The 24,870-nt window shown below is 43.0% G+C and overlaps 1 protein-coding gene across 3 annotated transcripts in view; it reads left to right on the top strand.

The window, feature by feature from the left end:
* focad (focadhesin) overlaps positions 1-24,870 on the top strand; it is a 228,058-nt gene that overhangs the window by 103,249 nt on the left and 99,939 nt on the right. For all 3 annotated transcript variants that reach the window (XM_055632770.1, XM_055632768.1, XM_055632769.1), the window contains exons 11-18: positions 4,371-4,631; positions 12,439-12,543; positions 12,661-12,762; positions 14,800-14,930; positions 15,722-15,848; positions 17,351-17,485; positions 19,430-19,480; positions 20,289-20,372. In XM_055632770.1, the coding sequence (XP_055488745.1) occupies positions 4,371-4,631; positions 12,439-12,543; positions 12,661-12,762; positions 14,800-14,930; positions 15,722-15,848; positions 17,351-17,485; positions 19,430-19,480; positions 20,289-20,372 (996 nt within the window). The remainder of the gene's footprint in view (positions 1-4,370; positions 4,632-12,438; positions 12,544-12,660; positions 12,763-14,799; positions 14,931-15,721; positions 15,849-17,350; positions 17,486-19,429; positions 19,481-20,288; positions 20,373-24,870) is intronic.

Here is a 24,870-nt window from a genome sequence, read left to right on the forward strand (position 1 = left end):
TGGGGGTTCAGTATTGATGTGGATAGAGAACTGGCTGGCAAACAGGAAGCAAAGAGTAGGAGTAAACGGGTCTTTTTCACAATGGCAGGCAGTGACTAGTGGGGTAACGCAAGGCTCAGTGCTGGGACCCCAGCTATTTACAATATATGTTAATGATCTGGATGAGGGAATTGAAGGCAATATCTCCAAGTTTGCGGATGACACTAAGCTGGGGGGCAGTGTTAGCTGTGAGGAGGATGCTAGGAGACTGCAAGGTGACTTGGATAGGCTGGGTGAGTGGGCAAATGTTTGGCAGATGCAGTATAATGTGGATAAATGTGAGGTTATCCATTTTGGTGGCAAAAAAAAGGAGGAAAGCAGACTATTATCTAAATGGTGGCCGACTAGGAAAAGGGGAGATGCAGCGAGACCTGGGTGTCATGGTACACCAGTCATTGAAAGTAGGCATGCAGATGCAGCAGGCAGTGAAGAAAGCGAATGGTATGTTAGCTTTCATAGCAAAAGGATTTGAGTATAGGAGCAGGGAGGTTCTACTGCAGTTGTACAGGGTCTTGGCGAGACCACACCTGGAGTATTGCGTACAGTTTTGGTCTCCAAATCTGAGGAAGGACATTATTGCCATAGAGGGAGTGCAGAGAAGGTTCACCAGACTGATTCCTGGGATGCCAGGACTGTCTTATGAAGAAAGACTGGATAGACTTGGTTTATACTCTCTAGAATTTAGGAGATTGAGAGGGGATCTTATAGAAACTTACAAAATTCTTAAGGGGTTGGACAGGCTAGATGCAGGAAGATTGCTCCCGATGTTGGGGAAGTCCAGGACAAGGGGTCACAGCTTAAGGATAAGGGGGAAATCCTTTAAAATCGAGATGAGAAGAACCTTTTTCACACAGAGAGTGGTGAATCTCTGGAACTCTCTGCCGCAGAGGGTAGTCGAGGCCAGTTCATTGGCTATATTTAAGAGGGAGTTAGATGTGGCCCTTATGGCTAAAGGGATCAGAGGGTATGGAGAGAAGGCAGGTACGGGATACTGAGTTGGATGATCAGCCATGATCATATTGAATGACGGTGCAGGATCGAAGGGCCGAATGGCCTACTCCTGCACCTAATTTCTATGTTTTTATGTTTCTATGATATATACCACAATGACATGCAGCCAAATTATAATATGGCATCTCAAATCTTTTTACACATTGCAATTAATGCAATTTTTATTATTTCTTTCCACTTCCAAACAAAAATGTGGTTGGATTATTCAGCGTATGATCAACCTCTGTCAATAAATCCTGGGCCTTGATAACATATATGCTTAACCATGCACACTACAGATTGATGCAAACATGTTTTCTGTGAAGGACCAAAAATTATCATGACATGGCCATAGCATGGGTCGTTATTGCTATTGGTACATATACACTCTCGCTTCCCACATAATTTATCCACAACAAAATATACAGGTTGCAAGGAATTTTCTAAAGGCATTTTATGATAATAGCTGTTAAAACTGACTATACCCATCTGACAGGTTAAACATTACACTAACTAACAAGAGATGGCCAAAGGACATAAATGCAGCAAATGTTTGGTAATATATTTAAAGGTGTCAAGAAGCCACATTACCAGACATTCAGATTAGATGTATGTGGCAATGAAGATACCCAGTTTGTAAGCATCATTTAAAAAAAAAATTGTTGATAAATGCTTTTTCCATCATACCCACTTCAGAATTAACATTACAATATCTCCTGACCAAATTTGTGATGTATCTGACAGACTGTCGAAGTAAAACCTGGATAAATCGTTGTGAATGTTGTGTCATTAAATAACTACAGTACTGATAATCCATATTAAGAGCATTGATTTGCCATTAAAATGAATTCTGTAATAACGTGTCAGTGACAATCGAACACTGCAGTTTTAATGTTTCACGTGTTCACAATTTAATGAATCCATCTTTATGGATTAAAACAAATAAAAACATTGGGAATTAAAACATGTTTGATCGCATTTCGTTATCAAAAATAGCCAATGATACCTCTGAAGACATTTCTAGCACAATGGGGTTGGGGGGGGGGGGGGGGCTTGAGAAGGCAATCGGTGCGGATTGGATGGATTGAGGCAGGCGTGTTGGTTGGAGTAGGTAATATTGTGAGGGGAGAGCGCGGGGGATGACAGTGGGGTTGAATGGGGGGGATCTGTGCAGGATGGATGGGGGGAGCAAAGCAGGATGAAGGGGTGAGCAGTGCAGGATGAATGGGAAGGGGGGTCAGTACAGGATGAATTGGGGGACCAGTGTAGGATTGATGGGGAGTGGCAGGAGAATCAATGCGAGGTGGCTAGGGAGATCAGTGCAGGATGAATAGATGGGGGGAGGGGTAGTGGGAAGCACAGGGGATGTCAGTGAGGACTGAATAGAGGCAGGAATGGGGATCGGTGCGGGATGGAGAGGAGGGGTCTCAGGATAAGGGGAGTGGAGGGGGCGTACAAGAGAGAGAGGAAGGGACAGAGGAGGTGGGAAGGAAGGCCAGCGCTCCTCGGACAACATCTATCAGGCAGGGAAATCGCAACCAAAATATGGAGGGGCCCGCAGACAGAATATCTTGGCGGCCGCGCGCGCATGCGCACACTCACACACACGCGCGAGGCTTCTGTGGACGGTAATTTCAGCTCAATCCAGCACTAAATACAGCTCAACTGCCTGTCTCGCCTACAGCCCTGTCTCAATCCAGACAGGGCTGTTGGTTAACCTGGCAGGACAGGCAGAGTGAGCTGGGTTTTGCACTGGCTGTGGGCCTGGGGGCACCGCGCCCGTCTGACTCCCGACGCCTCTGGCCACCCCCGGGCGTGTGGAGGCTCTCAGGTGGGTGGGGGGATGGTCCAGTGGTGGTTCGGCAGCGATTGCAGCGCCGGAGAGCCGGGATCGATCCTGGCTGCGGTGCAGGACTGCCGAGAGTGTTTTGGCACGTCTTCCTGGCAGGCCAAGGAAGACCTCCGCAGCTGATGACTGAAGAATTTGCTCTATAATAACATATTCCAAATCCACACCTAACACCTGTCCGACAGATGAGAAACACTCTTTAGGTGTCAGGCGTGGATTTGTCAATTACCACTGTCCACAAAAGACTTCATGACCAGAAATACAGAGGCTACACTGTAAGATGCAAACCACTGGTTAGCCGCAAAAATAGAATGGCCAGGTTACAGTTTGCCAAGAAGTACTTAAAAGAACAACCACAGTTCTGGAAAAAGGTCTTGAGGACAGACGAGATGAAGATTAACTTACATCAGAGTGATGGCAAGAGCAATGTATGGAGTAGAGAAGGAACTGCCAAGATCCAAAGCATACCACCTCATCCGTGAAACAAGGTGGTGGGGGTGTTCTGGCCTGGGCATGTATGGCGGCTGAAGGTACTGGCTCACATATCTTCATTGATGATACAACTGCTGATGATTAGTAGCATAATGAATTCTGAATAATGAATCATATTTACTCAAGTTCAGATAAATGCCTCAAAACTCATGGACTGGCAGTTCATTCCACAAGCAAGACAATGATCCCAAACATACTGCTAAAGCAACAAAAATGTTTTGCAAAGCTAAAAAATGGTCAATTCTTGAATGGCCAAGTCAATCACCCGATCTGAACCCAATTGAGCATGCTATGGGGGCTATGTATAAACACTGCTGTAATTTCTACATGGTGATAGCAAAAATGATAAAAATGGCCTTTATTAAAATCTGACAATGTGCACTTTTACCACATGTGCTTTTTTCTATTACAAATCTCAAGTTGTGGAGTACAGAGACAAATTTCATTCTAAATTTTGTTCTGTTTCCCAACCAATAAAATGTACTGTTTAATATAGAATGTTGGATTTTCCAGAAGAAGGTTAGAGATGTCTCATGTAATTGTGTGGTATGCACTGTCATCTTGTGGAGACAAACAATATTTCTCATGTTAATGTGATAAATGTGATCATGTTAATCTCATTGCAAACTCTGCAACTCTCTCACTTTGGTTTTCACTCTTGGATATTTTCAATCACGTGTATTGGTTGATCCAGACAAGCAAATTCCTGGATGTTGATCTATCTGTGAACAGTAAGGAATACACTTCAATGATTTGGGATCAGGGATTTAAGTCATCCTGCTTGTCAGTTAGGTGTTTTGTGAATTTATTCTTAATGTAACCTGAATATGGATGAAAATGAGACGAGCTGTCCCAACTTGCTGCTTTTATTTGTTAATAATTAGGTACCAACATTTCCTATTCCTTGATAATATGTATAATGTTATTTATGTATTGTTGAACTTTTTGAATTGCGCTTTTGTGTGTTTAACTTTGCTAGAATTGTTCTGCTTTCTTCTAGCCGTCTCCTGAGCTTGCATTTCACATTACCAGTTGGTATAGAACTCTCTTTGCAACTTGCAAACTGCTGGATGATTTCAGTTGCAATGTCGAATCCACTTCAGTTTGGTTGTCTTCTGTCAAATCAACACTGGCTCTAAATGACAAAGTGCCTGAACACATTACTCTCCTGATTGCTTATGTAATTTTAAAAGAGGATGGGGAATGTCTACAGAACGCTCTGGAAACTGCTGCAGAATTGGCTAAAGCCGATGCTTCTCAGGTAAGAACTGTGGCTTCACCTTGAAAAGCCTTGGGAAAGCATGAGTGTGCTGGATATTGATGTACTGATGGAAGTTGGATGAAAATATTGCATAATGGGAGGTATGTTTTGCATGCCTGCAATAGCTGCTGGAAGCAGTCGCTATGTCCTTTAACCATATAACCATATAACAATTACAGCATGGAAACAGGCCATCTCGGCCCTACAAGTCCGTGCCGAACAACTTTTTTCCCTTAGTCAGCCCTGCCTGCACTCATACCATAACCCTCCATTCCCTTCTCATCCATATGCCTATCCAATTTATTTTTAAATGGTACCAACGAACCTGCCTCCACCACTTTCACTGGAAGCTCATTCCACACCGCTACCACTCTCTGATTAAAGAAGTTCCCCCTCATGTTACCCCTAAACTTCTGTCCCTTAATTCTGAAGTCATGTCCTCTTGTTTGAATCTTCCCTATTCTCAAAGGGAAAAGCTTGTCCACATCAACTCTCTCTATCCCTCTCATCATTTTAAAGACCTCTATCAAGTCCCCCCTTAACCTTCTGCGCTCCAGAGAATAAAGACCTAACTTATTCAACCTATCTCTGTAACTTAGTTGTTGAAACCCAGGCAACATTCTAGTAAATCTCCTCTGTATTCTCTCTATTTTGTTGACATCCTTCCTATAATTGGGCGACCAAAATTGTACACCATACTCCAGATTTGGTCTCACCAATGCCTTGTACAATTTTAACATTACATCCCAGCTTCTATACTCAATGCTCTGATTTATAAAGGCTAGCATACCAAAAGCTTTCTTTACCACCCTATCTGTATGAGATTCCACCTTCAAGGAACTATGCACGATTATTCCCAGATCCCTCTGTTCAACTGTATTCTTCAATTCCCTACCATTTACCATGTACGTCCTATTTTGATTTGTTCTGCCAAGGTGTAGCACCTCACATTTATCAGCATTAAACTCCATCTGCCATCTTTCAGCCCATTTTTCCAAATGGCCTAAATCACTCTGTAGACTTTGGAAATCCTCTTCATTATCCACAACACCCCCTATCTTGGTATCATCTGCATACTTACTAATCCAATTTACCACTCCTTCATCCAGATCATTGATGTACATGGCAAACAACAAAGGACCCAACACAGATCCCTGAGGCACCCCACTAGTCACCTGCCTCCAACCCGACAAACAGCCACCATTACCCTCTGGCTTCTCCCATTCAGCCACTGTTGAATCCATCTTGCTACTCCTGCATTTATACCCAACAGTTTAACCTTCTTAACCAACCTTCCATGAGGAACCTTGTCAAAGGCCTTACTAAAGTCCATATAGACAACATCCACTGCTTTACCCTCGTCAATTTCCCTAGTAACCTCTTCAAAAAATTCAAGAAGATTAGTCAAACATGACCTTCCAGGCACAAATCCATGTCGACTGTTCCTAATCAGACCCTGTTTATCCAGATGCTTATATATATTATCTCTTTTAGTATCTTTTCCATTAATTTGCCCACCACTGAAGTCAAACTAACAGGTCTATAATTGTTAGGTTTACTCTTAGAACCCGTTTTAAACAATGGAACAACATGCGCAGTACGCCAATCCTCGGGGACTATTCCCGGTTCTAATGACATTTGTTTCCAATGGCACCTCATGTGAGCTGAGAATTTGTTCAAGTTGGGAAAGTTATGCTGTAACTATCAGGTGATGGATATTCAAAATGACTTTTTGTCATTAAACGTTCTGAGTTTATTCATTCTAGTTAAAATAAACAAAGCAACAAAGCAGCAACTACTTTTTCACAAAAGTGCAACCAAATGCAGTTCCTCTCAGAGCGCCCAGAGCAGTTAGTGAAATAATTCTACTCATCAAGGAGCATGGACGAGGCAGAAAGTGTGGGAGGTGATCACACCACAGATTCAGCCAGAGTGGATGAATGCTAGGAGGGTCAGGCAGTGCAGGGGTCCCTTGTGAAAATGCCCCTCTGGAACAGGTATGCTGCAATGGATACTGCTGGGGGATTGACCTTGGAGGATAGTAGCAGCAGCACCACGACTGGCTCAACAGGGAAGCACAACATCCAGACAAGCAGTAGTGATAGGGGACTCAATAGTCAAGGGGGCAGACAGGATATTCTGTGGCAGTGAGTGAGATATCAGATGATATGTTACCTCCCTCATACCACTTTCTCTGTGTAAGTACAGAACATGATGAAAGGGGAGGGTGAGCAGTCTGCATGGTGAGCAGTCCGTGTTGTACTGACAGCCAGGGTAAGAATAGAGGTTTATGTTCACTTGGAAAGTTAGGGAAGAATTAGGAGGAGCCATTATAGTTATGTACATGGGTGGTCATGTCTCACTAATTTAATTGTTTTGAGGAGGTGAGCAGGAAAATCAAGGGCAGAGCATGCATGTAAAGTTGTGCCTTAGACAGACATCAGGAAGATTTTTGACATTGTCCCAGATCGTAGACTGGTGCAGAAAGTTAAGGGACAAGGGATCTGAGGATTTTTAGTAACCTGGATCCAATATTGACCGGGTGTTAGGAGGCAGAGGGTAATCATAATTGGGTGTTTTATGGCCGGAAATCTCTAACATGATACATCACAGAGATTAGTACGGTACCTTTGTTGGTTATAATTTGTATAAATAATTTGTATAAGAATGTAAAGCCCCTGTCCCACTTTCACGACCTAATTGGCGACCTCTGCCGAGTTTGCCCTTGACTCATACTCGCAGCATGGTCGCCACGAGTTCGTAGGAGGTCTTTGTAACTCTTCCTCATAGAAACATAGAAACATAGAAAATAGGTGCAGGAGTAGGCCATTCGGCCCTTTGAGCCTGCACCGCCATTCAATATGATCATGGCTGATCATCCAACTCAGTATCCTTCTCTTCTCTCCAACCCCTGATCCCTTTACCCACAAGGGCCACATCTAACTCCCTCTTAAATATAGCCAATGAACTGGTCTCAACTACCTTCTGTGGCAGAGAATTCCAGAGATTCACCACTCTCTGTGTGTAAAATGTTTTTCTCATCTCGGTCCCAAAAGATTTCCTCCTTATCCTTAAACTGTGACCCCTTGTTCTGGACTTCCCCAACATCGGGAACAATCTTCCTGCATCTAGCCTGTCCAACCACTTAAGAATTTTGTAAGTTTCTATAAGATCCCCCCTCAATCTTCTAAATTCTAGCGAGTACAAGCCGAGTCTATCCAGTCTTTCTTCATATGAAAGTCCTGCCATCCCAGGAATCAGTCTGGTGAACCTTCTCTGTACTCCCTCTATGGCAAGAATGTCTTTCCTTAGATTAGGAGACCAAAACTGTACACAATACTCCAGGTGTAGTCTCACCAAGGCCCTGTACAACTGCAGTAGAACCTCCTTGCTCCTATACTCAAATCCTTTTGCTATGAATGCTAACATACCATTCGCATGAGTGGTCTCCGTGTACCTGTGGCTTCAAGTAGGTCGCGGCGTTTTATCTAGCCTGATAAAAAATGTCCACGAGTAAAAAAAAGGTTGGCATGGAAAAAATTGACGCATTTTATTCGTAGGTAAGTCGTAGGTAGGTCGTGATGGCAGTCACAGGCCGGTAACTGGCCCGAGAAAAAAATGCAAACATGACATTTTATCATGTGATCATTTTCCACTCGTAGCTAGTCGTAGTTGGTCTTAGGTGAGGAAGACTGAGGTCGAGGGGGGTCATAGGAGGTCGTAGACATAGTCGTAGGAGGTCTTTTACTTCGGCGAATCAACATGACCGTAACATTTTTTTCAACTTGTCTAGGGTCTTCTAAACTCGTGGATTAAGTCGTCCAAGTGGGACAGGCCCTTAAGGGGTTTGGTTAGTAAGTTTGCAGACAATACAAAAATTGGTGTAACTGTAGATGGTTGTCTGAAGATACAGTCGGGCATAGATCAGCTGAAGAGTGAGGTTAAAGACAAAACACAAAGTGCTTTAGTAACTCGGCGGGTCAGGCAACATCTCTGAAGGACATGGATAGATGACGTTTTGGGTTGGGAACCTTCTTCAGATTGATTGTGGTAGGTGAGGGGAGCAAAGCTGGAAGGGAGGAGGGTGACAAAGCCTAGCAGGCAATAGGTTAATACAGATGATGGAAGGTTTTGATAGGCAGATGGTTGGAACAAAGGCCAGAGATGAAAAGATAGACAGTGTGAGACAAACGGGTTGAAGAGTTGCAAATTATGAAGCTAGAGGAAGGAATGTGGATGGTGAGGGAGAAATGGGTGATAGTCTAGGCCGGGAAAAGAAGAGAAGTGGGAGGGGGTGGTTTTGATGGTTTGCTAAAATTCCAGAATTCTATGTTCGTACTGTTGGGCTTAAAGCTACCCAAGCAGGATATGAGGTTCTGTTCCTCCTGTTTGTGTGTGGTCTCACTCTGGCAATGGGTGAGACTCGGGACAGAAAGATCAGTATGGAAATGCAAAGAGGATTAAAATGGTTAGCAACCGAGAGATCCAATAGGCCTTGGTGGACAAAGCGTAAGTGTTCAGTGAATGGTTGCCAAGTCTATGCTTAGTTTAGTTCAGTTTAGAAATACAGCACAAAAACAGACCCTTCAGCCCACCGGGTCCGCACCGACCAGCGATCCCCGCACATTAACACAAGCCTACACACACTTGGGGGAATTTACTTATACAGGTGCACAACCTTTTATCCGAAAGCCTTGGGACCAGACACTTGTCGGATTTCGGACTTTTTCGGATTTCAGAATGGAAGATTTTTAGCGTAGATTAGGTAGGTAGCGCGGGCGGTTTGAAAAGTCTGGAGCAGCTGCCTCCTCCCCGGAGACCGGGAGAATCATTGCATAAATGTTAGTCAGTTAGTTTGGAGGGATTTTATGTGGTGGTGGTGGTGTAGGGGTGAAGGGGGAAACTTTAATTCTTAGTCCCCTACCTACCTGGTCGGCGACTCCCAACCTCGCGGAGCTGGGGGCTCCGTCCGGGCCGCGGGCGGCGCCGGTTGTAGCTCCGACCCCGGCAACTCTACCCCTGGCTGCGAGGCGCTCCAAATCCAGCGCGGCCCGCGGCCGGACGTCCCAGCTCCGCGAATGTCGGGAGTCGGCGACGTCGCAGCGCTGGGATACCAGCGGGGAGCGAGCAATGCCTTACCGGGTCGCCGTGCGGCAAGCTCCAGAGCGCTGTGGCCGCCTTCTTCCAACATTCGCGGAGCGTCGCTGGATTTGGAGCCGCGGAGCTGGGGGCTCCGTCCGGCGCCGGTTGTAGCTCCGACCCCGGCAACTTTACCCCTGGCTGCGCGGCTCCAAATCCAGCGACGCTCCGCGATGTTGTGTGTCGGCGGCCACAGCGCTCCGGAGCTTGCCGCACGGCGACCCGGTAAGGCATTGCTCGCGACGCCGCCGACTCCCGACATTCGCGGAGCTGGGGCGTCCGGCCGCGGGCCGCGCTGGATTTGGAGCGCCTCGCAGCCAGGGGTAGAGTTGCCGGGGTCGGAGCTACAACCCGCGGCCGCCCGCGGCCCCACCGGCCACAGCGCTGCGGAGCTTACTGCACAGCGACCCGGTAAGGCATTGACCGCTCCCCGCCTCTCCGACCAGGTAGGGGACTAAGAATTAAAGTTTACCCCTTCACCCCCCTTCACATAAAAGCCCTCCAAACTAACTGACTAACATTTAAGCAATGATTTACAGATGTTTAAGCGTCTCCCGGTCTCCAGGGAGGAGGCAGCCGCTACAGTAGTACAGACCTGGGTTGACCGTGGGTCGTTTTGGGTCAGGTTTGGCGCCAAACGCGAGCTTTGGTGCGCAGACGACATCTGGAAAAAATGGCCGGTTTTCGGAGCTTTTCGGTTTCTGGAACACCGGATAAAAGGTTGTGCACCTGTACCAAGTATACAAACCCAAGCCAATTAACCTACAAACCTGTACTTCTTTGGAGTGTGGGATGAAACCAAAGATCTCGGAGAAAACCCACTTGATTACGGGAAGAACTTACGAACTCCATACAGACAGCACCCGTAGTCGGGATCGAACCCAGGTCTCTGGCGCATGCAAGTGTTGGACACTGGGATACAGTAGATGAGGTTAGATTAGGTGCACAAGAAACTCTCACTTGGAAGGGCTGATGTGGTCTCTGCATGGATGTGAGGGAGGAGGTATAAGGATAGGTGTTACAACTCCTGCGGTTCCAGGGGACAGTGCCTATGGAGGGGGTTATTTGGGTGGGAAGGGAATAGTGAACCAAGGAGTTATGTGGGGAATGGTCTCTGCAGAAAGTGGAAAGAGGAAAGAAGATGTGATTAGTGATAGGATCACATTGGAGGTAAGGAAATGTCGTAGAATGATATGGTGAAAGCGAAGGCTGGAGGGTGAAAGATGCGGACCAGGGGAACTCCATCCTTGTTTCGTCTCGGGAGAGGGGGGTGCGAGCAGAACTATGAGGCACAGAGGAGACGCGGATGAGGGATCCATCCATGACAGCAGGGGGGAAAAGATGTTTACTAACGAAAGAGGATATCTCAGATGCCCCAACATAGAAAGCCTCATCTTGGGAGCGGATCGAGAAATTAATTGGGGATAGTTTCTTTGCAAGAGGCAGGGTGGGAAGAGGTGTAGTGACAATGTCGGTGGGTTTGTAGTAGACATCAGTCAGTGGTCTGTATCCTGTAATGGAGACAGCGAGATCAAGAAAAGGGAGAGAGATTTGAGAGAGTCCAAGTGAATGTGAGGGCAGGTTGGAAGTTAGTGGTAAAGTTAATGAAATCAACAAGTTCTGCACATGTGCAGGAGGCTGCCTCAATGAAGTCCTCGATGTAGTGAAGAAAGATTTGGGGGCTGGTGCCAGTACACATTGGGAACAAGGACTGTTCAATGTAACCAACAAAAAGTCAATGTGAAGTAATGCATTTTGGGAGGTCAAATTCTGTTAGGACATAGAGAATAAATGACTGGGGCCTTGGGAGCATTGATGTATAAGGAGATTTGGGGTGAAACTCCACAGCTCCATGAAAATTATGACATTGGGGGACAGGGCAGTGAAAAGCATTTAGTATGTTTATCTTCATAGGCTGAGGCATTGAGTGCAAGAGTTAGGACATCGTGCTGCATTTGTACAAATCATTGGGTTGACTGCACATGGAGTATATTTTATAGTTCTGGTCGCTAGACCACAGGAAAGATGTGGTGATGGTGAGTTTGCAGAAGAATCTCACCAGGGACTTACCTGGAATGGAGGGCTGTAGATATCAGGAGATATTGCATAGACTGGGTTTTACTCGCTGGAACGTAGGAGGCTGAAGAGTGACCTAATAGAGTTCTAGAACAGTTTGAGGGTCACAGAGAAGATAGATATTAAGAATTTATTTCCCCCAAAGCAAAGGAGCCTGAAACTAGAGAACAAAGAGGGAACAAAACAGTTTTTCACACAAAGGATAGTGAATATCTGGATCAAGCTGCAGAGGAGGTAGTAGAGGCAGATATAATTACAACATTTAATAGGTATTTGGACAGGTACATGGATAGGAAAGGCTAAGGGGGTTATAGGCCTAACCCAGCCAAATTGGATTAGTGTTGATGAGCATCGTGTTAAGCATGCATGAGGAGGATTGAAAGGACTCATAATTTTGCAATATGTTTTTATGATTCCAATATTTCACCATCTTGATGTTGAGTCAATTAAATTGTTGTTTTAATGAAGCAGCTTTACAGCTTTTCCTTAATTTTAGCTGTTTGTTGAAGAGGACCACATTTATTTAATGACACCTAAATAGTTCCTTGGGTAATGGCCAAGTAATGTAGTCCACCATTGTTTTTCATTGTAGGTACCACATCTGATTTCTGTTTTGATGTTCAAGTTGGGAAGGCCACTGGAACCAACTTTGTGTCATGCTATCCTTTATACTCTTCCTGCTCTGGGCACACACAAGGTTTGTGTTATGAAATAGTATTCATCAAGCTAAGAGAGTTGTGAGTATTTTGAAAGTAATTAAAGGTGCAAAATTGTTGGCAAGCTGACTTCTAACCCTTTCACCTTCTGATATTAGGTTTGTGTTGCTCAGATAATTCATGCCATACAAATGATGCGGAAAACACCAAAACTTAAAGCCATATCTCTGCGTCTTATGACAATTCTGTGGGAAAATCAGGTGAGATTGACTTGGTGTATACGTTACCAGACAATGCTATCTCTGCTGTTTCCACAGGATGCAATCTATAGAATGTCTAAATGAAGATTATTACTTTTTGTATTCTCCAAATGGTGAATAGAAATCTATATGTACGTCTGTTATGGAATAATTGTAGTCAACAATAATCGCCATATGGCTTGGGTGGTTAAATTGAATATTTTATGGATTATTTGGAACAACAGGCACCTGATTAATTTTGAATAGAATCTTGAATAAAACATAGAAACATAGAAAATAGGTGCAGGAGTAGGCCATTCGGCTCTTCAAGCCTGCACCACCATTCAATATGATCATGGTTGATCATCCAACTCAGTATCCTGTACCTGCCTTCTCTCCATACTCCCTGATCCCTTTAGCCACAAGAGCCACATCTAACTCCCTCTTAAATATAGCCAATGAACTGGCCTCAACCACCTTCTGTGGCAGAGAATTCCACAGATTCACCACTCTGTGTGAAAAAAAATGTTCTAATCTCGGTCCTAAAAGACTTCCCCCTTATCCTTAAACTGTGACCCCTTGTTCTGGACTTCCCCCAACATCGGGAACAATCTTCCTGCATCTAGCCTGTCCAACCCCTTAAGAATTTTGTAAGTTTCTATAAGATCCCCCCTCAATCTTCTAAATTCCAGCGAGTACAAGCCGAGTCTATCCAGTCTTTCGTCATATGAAAGTCCTGCCATCCCAGGTATTAGTCTGGTGAACCTTCTCTGTACTCCCTCTATGGCAAGAATGTCTTTCCTCAGATTAGGAGACCAAAATTGTACGCAATACTCCAGGTGTGGTCTCACCAAGGCCCTGTACAACTGCAGTAGAACTTCTCTGCTCCTATACTCAAATCCTTTTGCTATGAATGCTAATATACCATTCGCTTTCTTCACTGCCTGCTGCACCTGCATGCCTACTTTCAATGACTGGTGTACCAAGACACCCAGGTCTCGTTGCATCTCCCCTTTTCCTAATCTGCCGCCATTCAGATAATAGTCTACTTTCCTGTTCTTGCCACCAAAGTGGATAACCTCACATTTATCCACATTATACTGCATCTGCCATGCATTTGCCCACTCACCCAACCTATCCAAGTCACCTTGCAGCCTCCTAGCATCCTCCTCACAGCTAACACTGCCCCCCAGCTTCATGTCATCCACAAACTTGGAGATGTTGCATTCAATTCCCTTGTCCAAATCATTAATATATATTGTAAATAGCTGGGGTCCCAGCACTGAGCCTTGTGGTACCCCACTAGTCACTGCCTGCCATTCTGAAAAGGACCCATTTACACCTACTCTTTGCTTCCTGTTTGCCAGCCAGTTCTCTATCCACATCAATACTGAACCCCCAATACCATGTGCATTAAGTTTGCATACTAATCTCTTATGTGGGACCTTGTCGAAAGCCTTCTGAAAGTCCAGATATAACACATCCACTGGTTCTCCCTTATCCACTCTACTAGTTACATCCTCGAAAAACTCTATAAGATTCGTCAGACATGATTTACCTTTCATAAATCCATGCTGACTTTGTCCAATGATTTCACCACTTTCCAAAGACAGTGGTTTCATGGGGTAAGCCTGTTTTGTGCAACTTACCTTTTTCATATTTTGTGTTTGGGTTTGCAGCAACCCATTCTGGTCCATTTCTTCAGTGCATTGGTATAATTCTAGGTGAACCTCCTGAATGTATTACCCGGGTGGCTGTTCAACCATTTTTGCAGAATAAACTCTTGTAAGCTCCAAAACTGGTTATTCATAATCGGAAATGGTGATGTCCTTGAAACTTATGGCATACCGTTAGTTTTAATATTTTCTTCCACAATCTGGAAATTTAATTTAATTTTGTGCTTGTGTAGTGTTTCTTTTGTCTGAAGTTTATTTTCCTTTATTATGAAGTGCAATATTGTACATGTTGATTTTAAAATTATTATGCACTTCTTGACCACGCATAGTAATTGAGTATCTTCTTAGTTTGAGATGACACAGTTTTTCATTCACTTCATAGGATCGTGTGTATCCAGAGCTGCAGAAATATATGGCATTAGTTGATGCTCCATCTGTCTCTTGTGCTAAAGAAGACCACTGGGAGCAATTAATAGCCAAAGCTGCGTCGATCAGGGAGATCTGCAGAAAGAGGTGAGACAGGCACTTCAGCAAAAACCTGTGTTGCATTTTGCATATTGCCCCTAAACTCGTACCTCATGTACAGCTACAGAATAAAATAGCTAAGAGTGTGAACGGGTGTACTCCATTTATTAGCTCATGGTGTGATTCCTTTCCCTTCTCTGTCAGTCGATTTACCTCAGTTGCTCTTCGAAGGTTTTAACTGAGGTTTTAAACTGAGGTAAAACATAGTTTTAACTGAGGTTTTGTTCAAAATATTCAACAACGGAGAGAAACATTTTATTTCAATTTTTAACATCAATCGAGGTTTGTTAATCTGGTACTCGGTTGTTTAAATTCACCCACAGTAAAATCGTTATTTAAGCTTTCCACTATTTCCATTACTGGGCCAAGTGACTACTCCTGTGAAGCAAGTTTCTGAATTTTTATGTTAAGGCTGTTGTTTACCAAGCAGGTTCATTTCTTCATGCTGTTTTTGACAATTCCCAATGAAATGGAACTCTGAGGCTATATCATTGCAGATTGTGCACCCCCAGTATCAGCAGTTATTGTGTCTCAAGCTGCATTGGTTTGGAAGGCAGACATAAAATGCTGGAGCAATTCAGCGGGATAGGCAGCATCTCTGGAGAGAAGGAATGGGTGACGTTTCGGGTCGAGACCCTTCTTCAGTCTGAATTTTGTGTCTGCCTTCAATTTAAACCAGCAGATGCAGTTTTTTTCCTACACATTGGTTTGGAAGGCAAAATTTAGTCCATAGTTGATATTTTTACATTTCTCTTTTCATATTTCTATCTTTTTGTAAGGCCTTACCAGCATGGAGCTGATATGTTAGCAGCAATCTCCAAGGTGCTGAATGAATGTACAAGACCAGACCAGGCTACACCTGCAGTACTTGCACTCCAGGGCCTGCATGCAATGTGCCAAGCTGAGGTGAGCATGATCAGATTGTTCAGTATTGTGAAGAAGACATTCCCACTTTCAACCCATAAACCAATATATATATATATATCTTAGGGTCCAAGCCCATAGCTTCCTGAAAGTATCAACACAAGTAAATAGTGGGAAAGAAGCCAGACGGCATGAATCCCTTCATTGATCGTATTTAATATATAACAGTCAGGGTGTAATGTTGCAGCTTTTTAGGACTTTAGTTACAGTACCGTCCATAATGTTTGGGACAAAGACCCATCATTTATTTATATGCTTCTGTACTCCACAATTTGAGATTTGTAATTGAAAAAATCAGATGTGGTTAAAGTGCACATTGTCAGATTTTATAAAAGGGTATTTTTATACATTTTGGTTTCACCATGTAGAAATTACAGCTGTGTTTATACATAGTCCCCCCATTTCAAGGCACTATAATGTTTGGGACACAAGGCTTCACAGGCGTTTGCAATTTCTCAGTAAGCACCATATTTGGCACAGACATCGTTAGCCAAGGGTCTGTTCATATGAGAAAGTGTGTTCTATGTTCTAACCTGGCTGTTATCATCAACTCTGAATGTACAATCATTCCACTACATGTGTAGTTTTATCACTCAGAATTTTCTGTGATTTTAAAGTATTCCCCAATCTCCTTTCTAACGAAAGGTTATTGTTTGAAGCCTCTGATTAACATCTAGACATTGTTTTTTACAAGCATTCAGTGTAAATGTTGATTTGATGGGTATAAAATTGCAGGACAATTTGTATTCAGTGAATTCAAAACTGGAAGAAATTAAGTAGTTTGTTTAGTTATGATTAGGTGTCTAGATTTTTTAAGTCCGCTTCCAGCACATAAATGGTCACTGCGGATGAAGTTCAGATTCTTATACTTACTTTTCCCAACACTATATTGGAAGTTGCAGAGTATTAATTCAAAATGAAACACCACTCCTCTGTCATTAATCTTTTTCTCACATTTGTATATCTTCCGGGAACCCACACACAGTAAAACCTCCGAAGACCTCACACCATGCATCTTATGTGAGCAAAGGAACTGAAGATGCTGGTTCACACTGAAGACAGACACAAAATACTGGAAATTAAACACAAAATACACAAGACTGTCTTCAGACTGAAGGGTCGCAACCCAAACGTCACCCATTCCTTCTCCTCAGAGATTCTGCCCGTCCCACTGAGTTACTCCAGTATTTTGTGTCTAACCACGCATCTTATTTTCTTTTTGTCTCACGTTTTCCCACCTCATTTCTTTAATCATTACTGTTCATATTCCTTATTTCCTGCTCATCCCTCTGACGACTTATGTGGTTACTACCACTGCACTGCAAATCGCCTCATCTTTCTTATGACATTTTAATATGAAACCTATTTGGCGTAAAATACAATTGAAGGGAGATTCAGGAAACTTGAAGCAGTTAGAAGCAAACCTTAGCAGTTCAATCATGATATCCTGGATAGCAAACATCCCGTTGCTTTTTCTTGTTTAGGTGGTTGACATTCGTTCCACATGGCATGCTCTGTCTTCGAAGCTGAGCTGTGACTCACGACCACTGGTTGTCAGAGCCCTGACTGAAGTGTTTGCTCTGGTTCCTTCGCTAAATCTTAAGTGCATCGAATATGAGGTAAGTAGCATCACTCAAGGATTTGACAAGGGAAAACACAAATAGAACTCAAATAAATTCATGGCAAGAGAATGCTTAAAAAGAACTAATAATGGAAGGTTCTTAAACCAAAGATTTTGGGGGTTTTGGAGGGAAATTCTGCAATTTATGGGTGCTATGATGGAGGCACTATGATTTGTGGATGACCTGCTTTCAGACAGTGCCCTACGTCCAAAGCCTTGGAGAACTTGGAAGTGATCACGTCTGAAGAGATCACGTCTAAATTCTTACTTAATTTTGTTATGGATGTTGATTAGGCCATACTGCTGAAATTTCGTCTCTGCTTTCTGTGTGAAACTGAAAAAAGATGAAATGAAGCATTGAATTCTTGATTCAGATAAAATATTATAGGACATATGTAGGATTTGAAAATAAGAGACTCTTGAGATAACCTCTATTTACAATTTTAAGAATATTTTGGGCAATGAGGTTAAGATCTGCTTTTATGCATATCTTTCATTCATTTGTTCCATATCTCTCTACATCACTGTCTATATCTGTTGTTTCCCTTTCCCCTGACTCGCAGTCTGAAGAAGGGTCCTGACCCAAAACGTCATCCATTTCTTCGCTCCAGAGATGCTGCTTGTCCCGCTGAGTTACTCCAGCATATTGTGTCTATCTTTTTGTGTCATCCTTGGCTAGGTGTGTTAATAAGCTGAGTAAAAACTCATGTGAGCTTACTTTGTATATGGTCAGTGGAAGAAGAGATTTTGTTGGTCAACTTGACTTAGCTTGATCTGTTTGATACTGAGTGTTATCCAGTCATACTGGATGGAAACAGGTCCTTTGGCCCAACTCCTTCATGCCGACCAAGATGCCTCATCTGTATTAGTCCCACATTCCCGTGTTTGTCTCATATCCCTCTAAACCTTTCCTATCCATGTACTAGCCCAAATGTCTTTTAAATGTTGTTATATTATCTGCCTCAACTACCTCAATTGGCAGTTGTTTCCCTATATCCACCACCCTCTATGGGAAACAATTTGCCCCTCATGTTCCTATTAAATCTTTCCCCTCTAACCTTAAACCTATCTCCTCTGGTTGTTGATTCTCCAATCGGTTCCCTTCATAATTTTATACAACTCCATAAGACCACCCCTCGACCTCCTGCACTTCAAGGAGTCTTCAGATGAGACTTGCACAGCACTTCTGCTGGTGAAGTTCTCTCCCAGGCATGATCAACATGAGGACTTTAGCCCCCCCCAGGGCCAGATTTACCTATAAAGTAGACAAGCTTAAGCTTAGGGCCTCGAGGTCTAGAGGGGCCTCCGGCCAAGGCAGGACACATACCCGTTCAACTCTGGGTGGCCCCCCTCTCTATCTCTCTCTCTCCATGTCTCCCCGCTATCCGTGTCCGGTCCGCCGGGCTCCGCTAGCTCCTCGTCTGCCGGCACGGCAGGCTGCCTTGCACATGCGCATTGCTGCGGCCTGCACGTCCCACCCCTGCACATGCGCACAACCACGACCAGCACATCATCGGCCGCCCTGCGCATGCGCACTGCAACGGCGCTGGGCACTTTCTCCCTCGCTTTGAATTGTGGGAGAGTTTGCCGCCATTGCTGTCCGGTCGCTGCCTTGCCGCCAGCGCTGAAAACCAACGCGGAGGGGGCCTCACAAGTGGAACAGCTTATGGCCTCTCTTCATCTAAATCCGGCCCTGGCCCCCCCATCGCCTAATTTTAAACATGGTGCCAGGTGTCATTGTTTTAGCAAAAATAATGATAATTGGTTTGTCCATTCATTAATGTTTTGTCCATAATACAATTAATAATTTCACATGTAGCGACAATTAACTGCCTGAAAGGTTCTTATTGTTGTGAATTTGATTTGAAATGCATGTCATTGGCTTGTTTTTGGACTGTTTACTAGATTACATTTATTGATCAGAGTGTTTTTTTTTCTCTAGAAATTCAGAGAGCAAGTTGTAAGCATGTTGTGGAGCCACGCCCAGAATAAGGTACAAATAACCTTCACCTATCAATTAAGTCAGGGCTTGCAACATTAATTGTGCGTGCAGTAACATGCATTTGCCTCCACAACATTAATGTGTCAGAATATGCCATATATTAATTGGTTTTGATTCATTGAGATGCTTTTAATCTAATTTGCTAACTGTCACAGTTCACAAGACTCACTCACTTTTATTACACCTTTATAAATCGATTGAAAAATACAGCATGGAAACAGCCCTATTGAGTCCCCACTGACGATCAATCACCTGTTCACACTAGTTCTATGTTATCCCACTTTTGCATTGGCTCCCTATACCTAGGACCAATTTGCAGGGCGCAATTAACACACAAACCAACACGGCTTTGGGATGTTAGCAGAAACCAGAGCACCTGGAGAAATCCAAAGCGGTCACGGAGAACATGCAAACTCCACAAAGATAGCACCCAAGGTCAGAATTGAACCCGGCTCTAGCAGCTGCACCACTGTCCTGCCATTACTTCTTGCACATAGATCATTCATTACAGGATTCTACAGATGCTGTATAAAATGAATTATTTAGTTGAAGTAGGGATTTGAATTTTTATTCCTCCTCTAATTGTTTAGGCTTCCATATTCTTAATCACTTTACAACCATTACTCTGTTGTACCTTCTGTTGTCCTAATGTTTGTGTACAATTATTGTATCTTATAAGATATTAAAATAATTGGGTCAGCATGAAGGAATTCTTGGTGTTTTGGTGTTGTAATTGGATTTTGGTAGTATATTATTTCACAAATGTTATATAAGAAGGTATTGTTTTTGTTCTTTGCAGAACTCCCTCATAGCCAGTTCAGCATACAAGGCTCTTTCGGCTTTTAGCACTGAGGAATACACAATTCTTCACCTGCCGGAAGAGGTGAGGATTTCACAAACTTATTTTTCTTCATTTTACTACACAAACATTATCTTTGGGTGCGAACTCATCAGGGCTGATGCATCATCTGTTTGTTCTGCAGGAATTGTCATTATACTCTCTACAGGCTAATCTGATAATGTAAAATTGTCCTAATCAAGCATTAGTTAGTGTAATGCTGCTCTATTAAGGTGACTGCTGTGAAGGAATACAAAATTCATAATTGGAAAGACGTGGAGCAATTGTCACATTTGATGGTTAAACCCTTCGAATCCATGATTTGAGATAAAATTTGCTTTTGGCAATAATTCAGAGTGAGCCAATATTACGCCTGTTCAAGGAAAATTATATTTGAAAATTAACAAAAGCTGTTGAGATATTAAAAATAATGCAAGCGATGGAAGGTAGATCATTTTTTTTTTTTTAAGAGTATAATAACAGTGAATTTGTTTTTGGAAAAGTTCAGACAGGGTCTGAGACAAAGCCCAGGAAAAAAAATTCTTGACAATTCGGAAACTGAGTGCTGTTTCAAATGAATAACAGTAAGATACAAATAGATCTGGTGGTAACCGTGGAGAGACAAAGTTTTTCAGGTTAATGATTTATCTTCAGGGTCTTGCTCAAACTGTTGACTCCTAGGGATCAGCTCAGCAACCAGTCTGGGTATTTCTGGAGATTTTGGACTACAACAAGGTTAGCATAAACTCAAGTATGCTAAAGATATTGAATTTGCATATATTTTGTAAATTGAGAACTGATAAAGACTGCAGGATGAAATGGAAATGTCAGCAGAATCAACTAACAGACACCTGGTGCAGTTGACTGTTGCTTTTTCATGAGGGAACTAAGTTTGTGAGGGAATAATAGGAGTGGGAATATACACAGGCTCTGAGGCATGGATGACAGAAGTGCCAATATTTTTTGTAATTCCCTGAGTGTATTGGTTAGGACATTAGTAAAATTTATAATTTTTAATTGAGGGAATAAGGTGGTGTTGTGATCATGTATAAAACCTGTCAGGCCATACAAAGAAATATGTATTTTGCCACTCCGTAATTGAAAGCAGGTTAAGGAGCCACGTGTATAAATCCACCAGGGTGTTGCCAACAACAACAGAAAGCTATTTATGAAGAAATAGCTTTACGATTTCTCCTTTGATTGAAATTATTAGCAGCCAAAACAGAAAGGAGAAAATAGTGTTTAAAAATAAGTTGTTGAATCATATTTGGCAATAATCACATCAGCAATGGGCATATCACAGAAAAAATATAATGGATAAAACAAATAATTATCCTAAAGGAGTAGATTGCTTCAGGACAGTCAACATGGAATTGTTTCAGGGAAGATGGTAATTAATGAACTGCAGATATTTTGACACGATTACAAGGAGGATTGTTGATCTTACTAAATGTAAAACATTTGTGGGACCCAAAATTGACTTAATGATGCAGTAGAGAGTAATGGTTGATGGAGTTTGATGTGACTGGAAGGGTTCTGCATAACTCAAAGTTGTTGCTTTTTGTGCTGTTCTGTCAAAAACACCAATTTAAATGTCGGTACTCTAATTTCCACCTTTGCTTCACCCAGCTCATCACGCTGTGTCGCCCTGCATTAATACACAATGATAACACTTCTTTGTAACAATTGTGACTGTTCTGACATTTCAGTATGTTACCACACTGAATCATTTAATTCAGGTGCCACAACAATTAATTCCTTTTCTTGGTCACGTTTTTACAAATGGACGTTTTGTATTGGTAAAATATAACTTTTTGCCTCCCTCCTTCAAAGAAATAGAAGTGTGGTGATCCACATTCATGTATAATGATTGTATAATATAACCTGATGGTTATGATCACTGTATTTGTAGTGTGATTTCATTTCAATTCTTGTTCATATATCCTACTGTGCATAGCGTGCCAAAACAATTAGATGAAATTGCCCCCTGAGGTCTTTGTTCTGAAAATAACTGGTTGTTAAGTGAGCTGTTTGGAGATGATAAGCTGTTGCCATGACTAACCCCAGCAAGGGGAAGGTGTTTGATGCAACAAATTTTCAGTTCCATGATGAGAAGTCCTTCATCAATTAACGTTTGACATAATTCTGTAGTTACTTAGTTTATAGACAGCGTTGAATAAGTGAAAATGCTGTTCCTTCTAAATTCACAGAAATTCTGTATTCTATTTAACTGAAGATTTGCAAGTGAATGTGACCACACTTTAATTCACAGGAACTCAGTTCTAGTACTTCTGCTCCAGTACTCACAATTATTAAAAACACTTGCACCTGCCTGGTGGAGCAAAATCACAGTTGTTGGGAGCAACACTGGCTCATTGATTTTGGTTTGATAAATGTAATCCAATTTAATGCATGCAATTTTCAAAGACGGATGCAGTTCCATATTGTATGGTTCCTCCTAAGACATCTGCACTCTGACAATAGTTTGAGAAAATTTTCCCTGGATAATATAATTTAACAAATATTGCAATAATATTTAACGTATAAACGGAATCCCCACATATTGCTTTTTATTTGTTGTGCATCAGAACTATGAAAACATATCTTCCTTCTACTACTCTTTTCTAATTCTTAAATATTGAAAATGTGAATCAAACTTTTTATTAATTAAACAAGTGTCATTTGCTTTTCCACAAATTCTGAAGAAATGTCATGTCATAAGTGATCGGTAGAATTAGGCTATTTGGCCCATGAAGTCTTTGTGGGCGGCACAGTGCACAGCGGTAGAGTTGCTGCCCTGCAGCGCCGGAGGCTCAGGTTCGATCCTGACTATGGGTGCTCTCTGTACGGAGTTTGTACATTCTCCCCATGACCTGCATGTGTTTTCTCCGAGAACTTCGGTTTCCTCCCACTCTCCAAACACGTCCAGCTATGTAGGTAAATTTGCTTGGTAAATGTATAAATTGTCCCTAATGTGTGTAGGTTAGTGTTAATATGCAGGGATCGCTGGTCGACGCGGACCCGGTGGGCGAAGGACCTGTTTCCGTGCTGTACTTCTAATGAACAAACCTATAAACTAAACTAAAATCTACTCTCTGCCATTCAATCATGGCTGATCTATCTCTCCCTCCTAAACTCATTCTCCTGCCTTCTCCCCATAAACCTCTGACAACTGTCCTAATCAAGAAATGTCACAAGAACACAAAGTAAGAGCAGAATTAGAGCACCCGGTTCTGCAAACCATTCAGTGTGATTGTGGCTGATCTCTGCTGATCTCAACTCTTTTTCTGTGCCAATTCCTCATAGCCCTCAAGCCCCTAATCTTTCAAGTATATATTTACCTCCATCTTAAATACTTCTAATGAACAGTCATTGGAGCAGAAAATTCCAGAAATTCAACACCCTCTGCAAAAAGAAACTTTTATGCACCTCCATTATAAAAGACCAGTCGATATCTTGTGACTGTGTTCCATCGTCTGAGACTTACCCACTAGGAAAACATCTCACTGTCTTTCCCGTCATGCCCTATTGCAATCTTGTATGTCTTTAAGAAGTCTTCAAGTTGACATTTAAATTAGTTGCACACGGTTTCATTTTTATTTTGCTATTCCATTATCTTGTAACACATTTGCATTGGATTACTGGAGTTTGGTTTGGTCTGAAAATTGGACCTCACTGATTGCTAAAATGAACCATAATTTCAGTGCCCACAAAATGAAGTACATACTATTTGAACCTTCAGTTTTAATTTCATTCATGGCAGAGATATGCTGGTGTTACTACAGGTGCACAACCTTTTATCCGAAAGCCTTGGGACCAGACACTTTTCGTAATTCGGAATTTTTCGGCTTTCGGAATGGAAGATTTTTAGCGTAGATTTTAACGGCTGGCTCAGTGGTAGAGTGCTCGGCTCGTATCCACAAGGTCGCGAGTTTGCGCCTCGATCCCGGCAGTTACTCGATCGCGAGTTTGAGTCTTCAATGTAGTTTTTTCTTGCAGAATAGGAGAGAATAGGGAGGGTTAGGCTGGGATCATTCTCTGCGAGATGATCTTAGTGCGGGAGACAAGTGTAGGAGAGGTGTACTGACTGTGTGGGCGGAACTTTGGAAGTGATTGCCCACCATTCTCAAAAGCCGCTGTGTCTCCCTGTCCCTCCAACTCCACAGGAATCTGCTCCCTGATGGGCCGCTACGGCGACAAGTGGCAGTTCGCCCACAGCCCGAGCTGCGCCACCCCAAGAACAAGACGTACCTTGCACACCATCAGCTTCTGCCCCTACGTGTTCCTCTGGAGTTGGAGCGAGGCTGGGCTGGAGTTGCTGATCTGGGATCTCCGTGCTTGCAGTGGGCCTGGGGGTCGGTGTCCCGATGAGGGGGCACAGCTCGGGCTGTGGGCGAACTGCCACTTGTCGCCGTAGCGGCCCATCGGGGAGCAGATTCCTCTGTAGTTGGAGGGACAGGGAGACACAGCGGCTTTTGGGGGGTGGCCGGAGACGTCAGGACCAACAGGAACCCGCTCCCCGATGGGCCGCTACAGCGACAAG

Source organism: Leucoraja erinacea, chromosome 3 (genome assembly GCF_028641065.1).
Source record: "Leucoraja erinacea ecotype New England chromosome 3, Leri_hhj_1, whole genome shotgun sequence".
Classification (NCBI taxonomy): Eukaryota; Metazoa; Chordata; class Chondrichthyes; order Rajiformes; family Rajidae; genus Leucoraja; species Leucoraja erinaceus.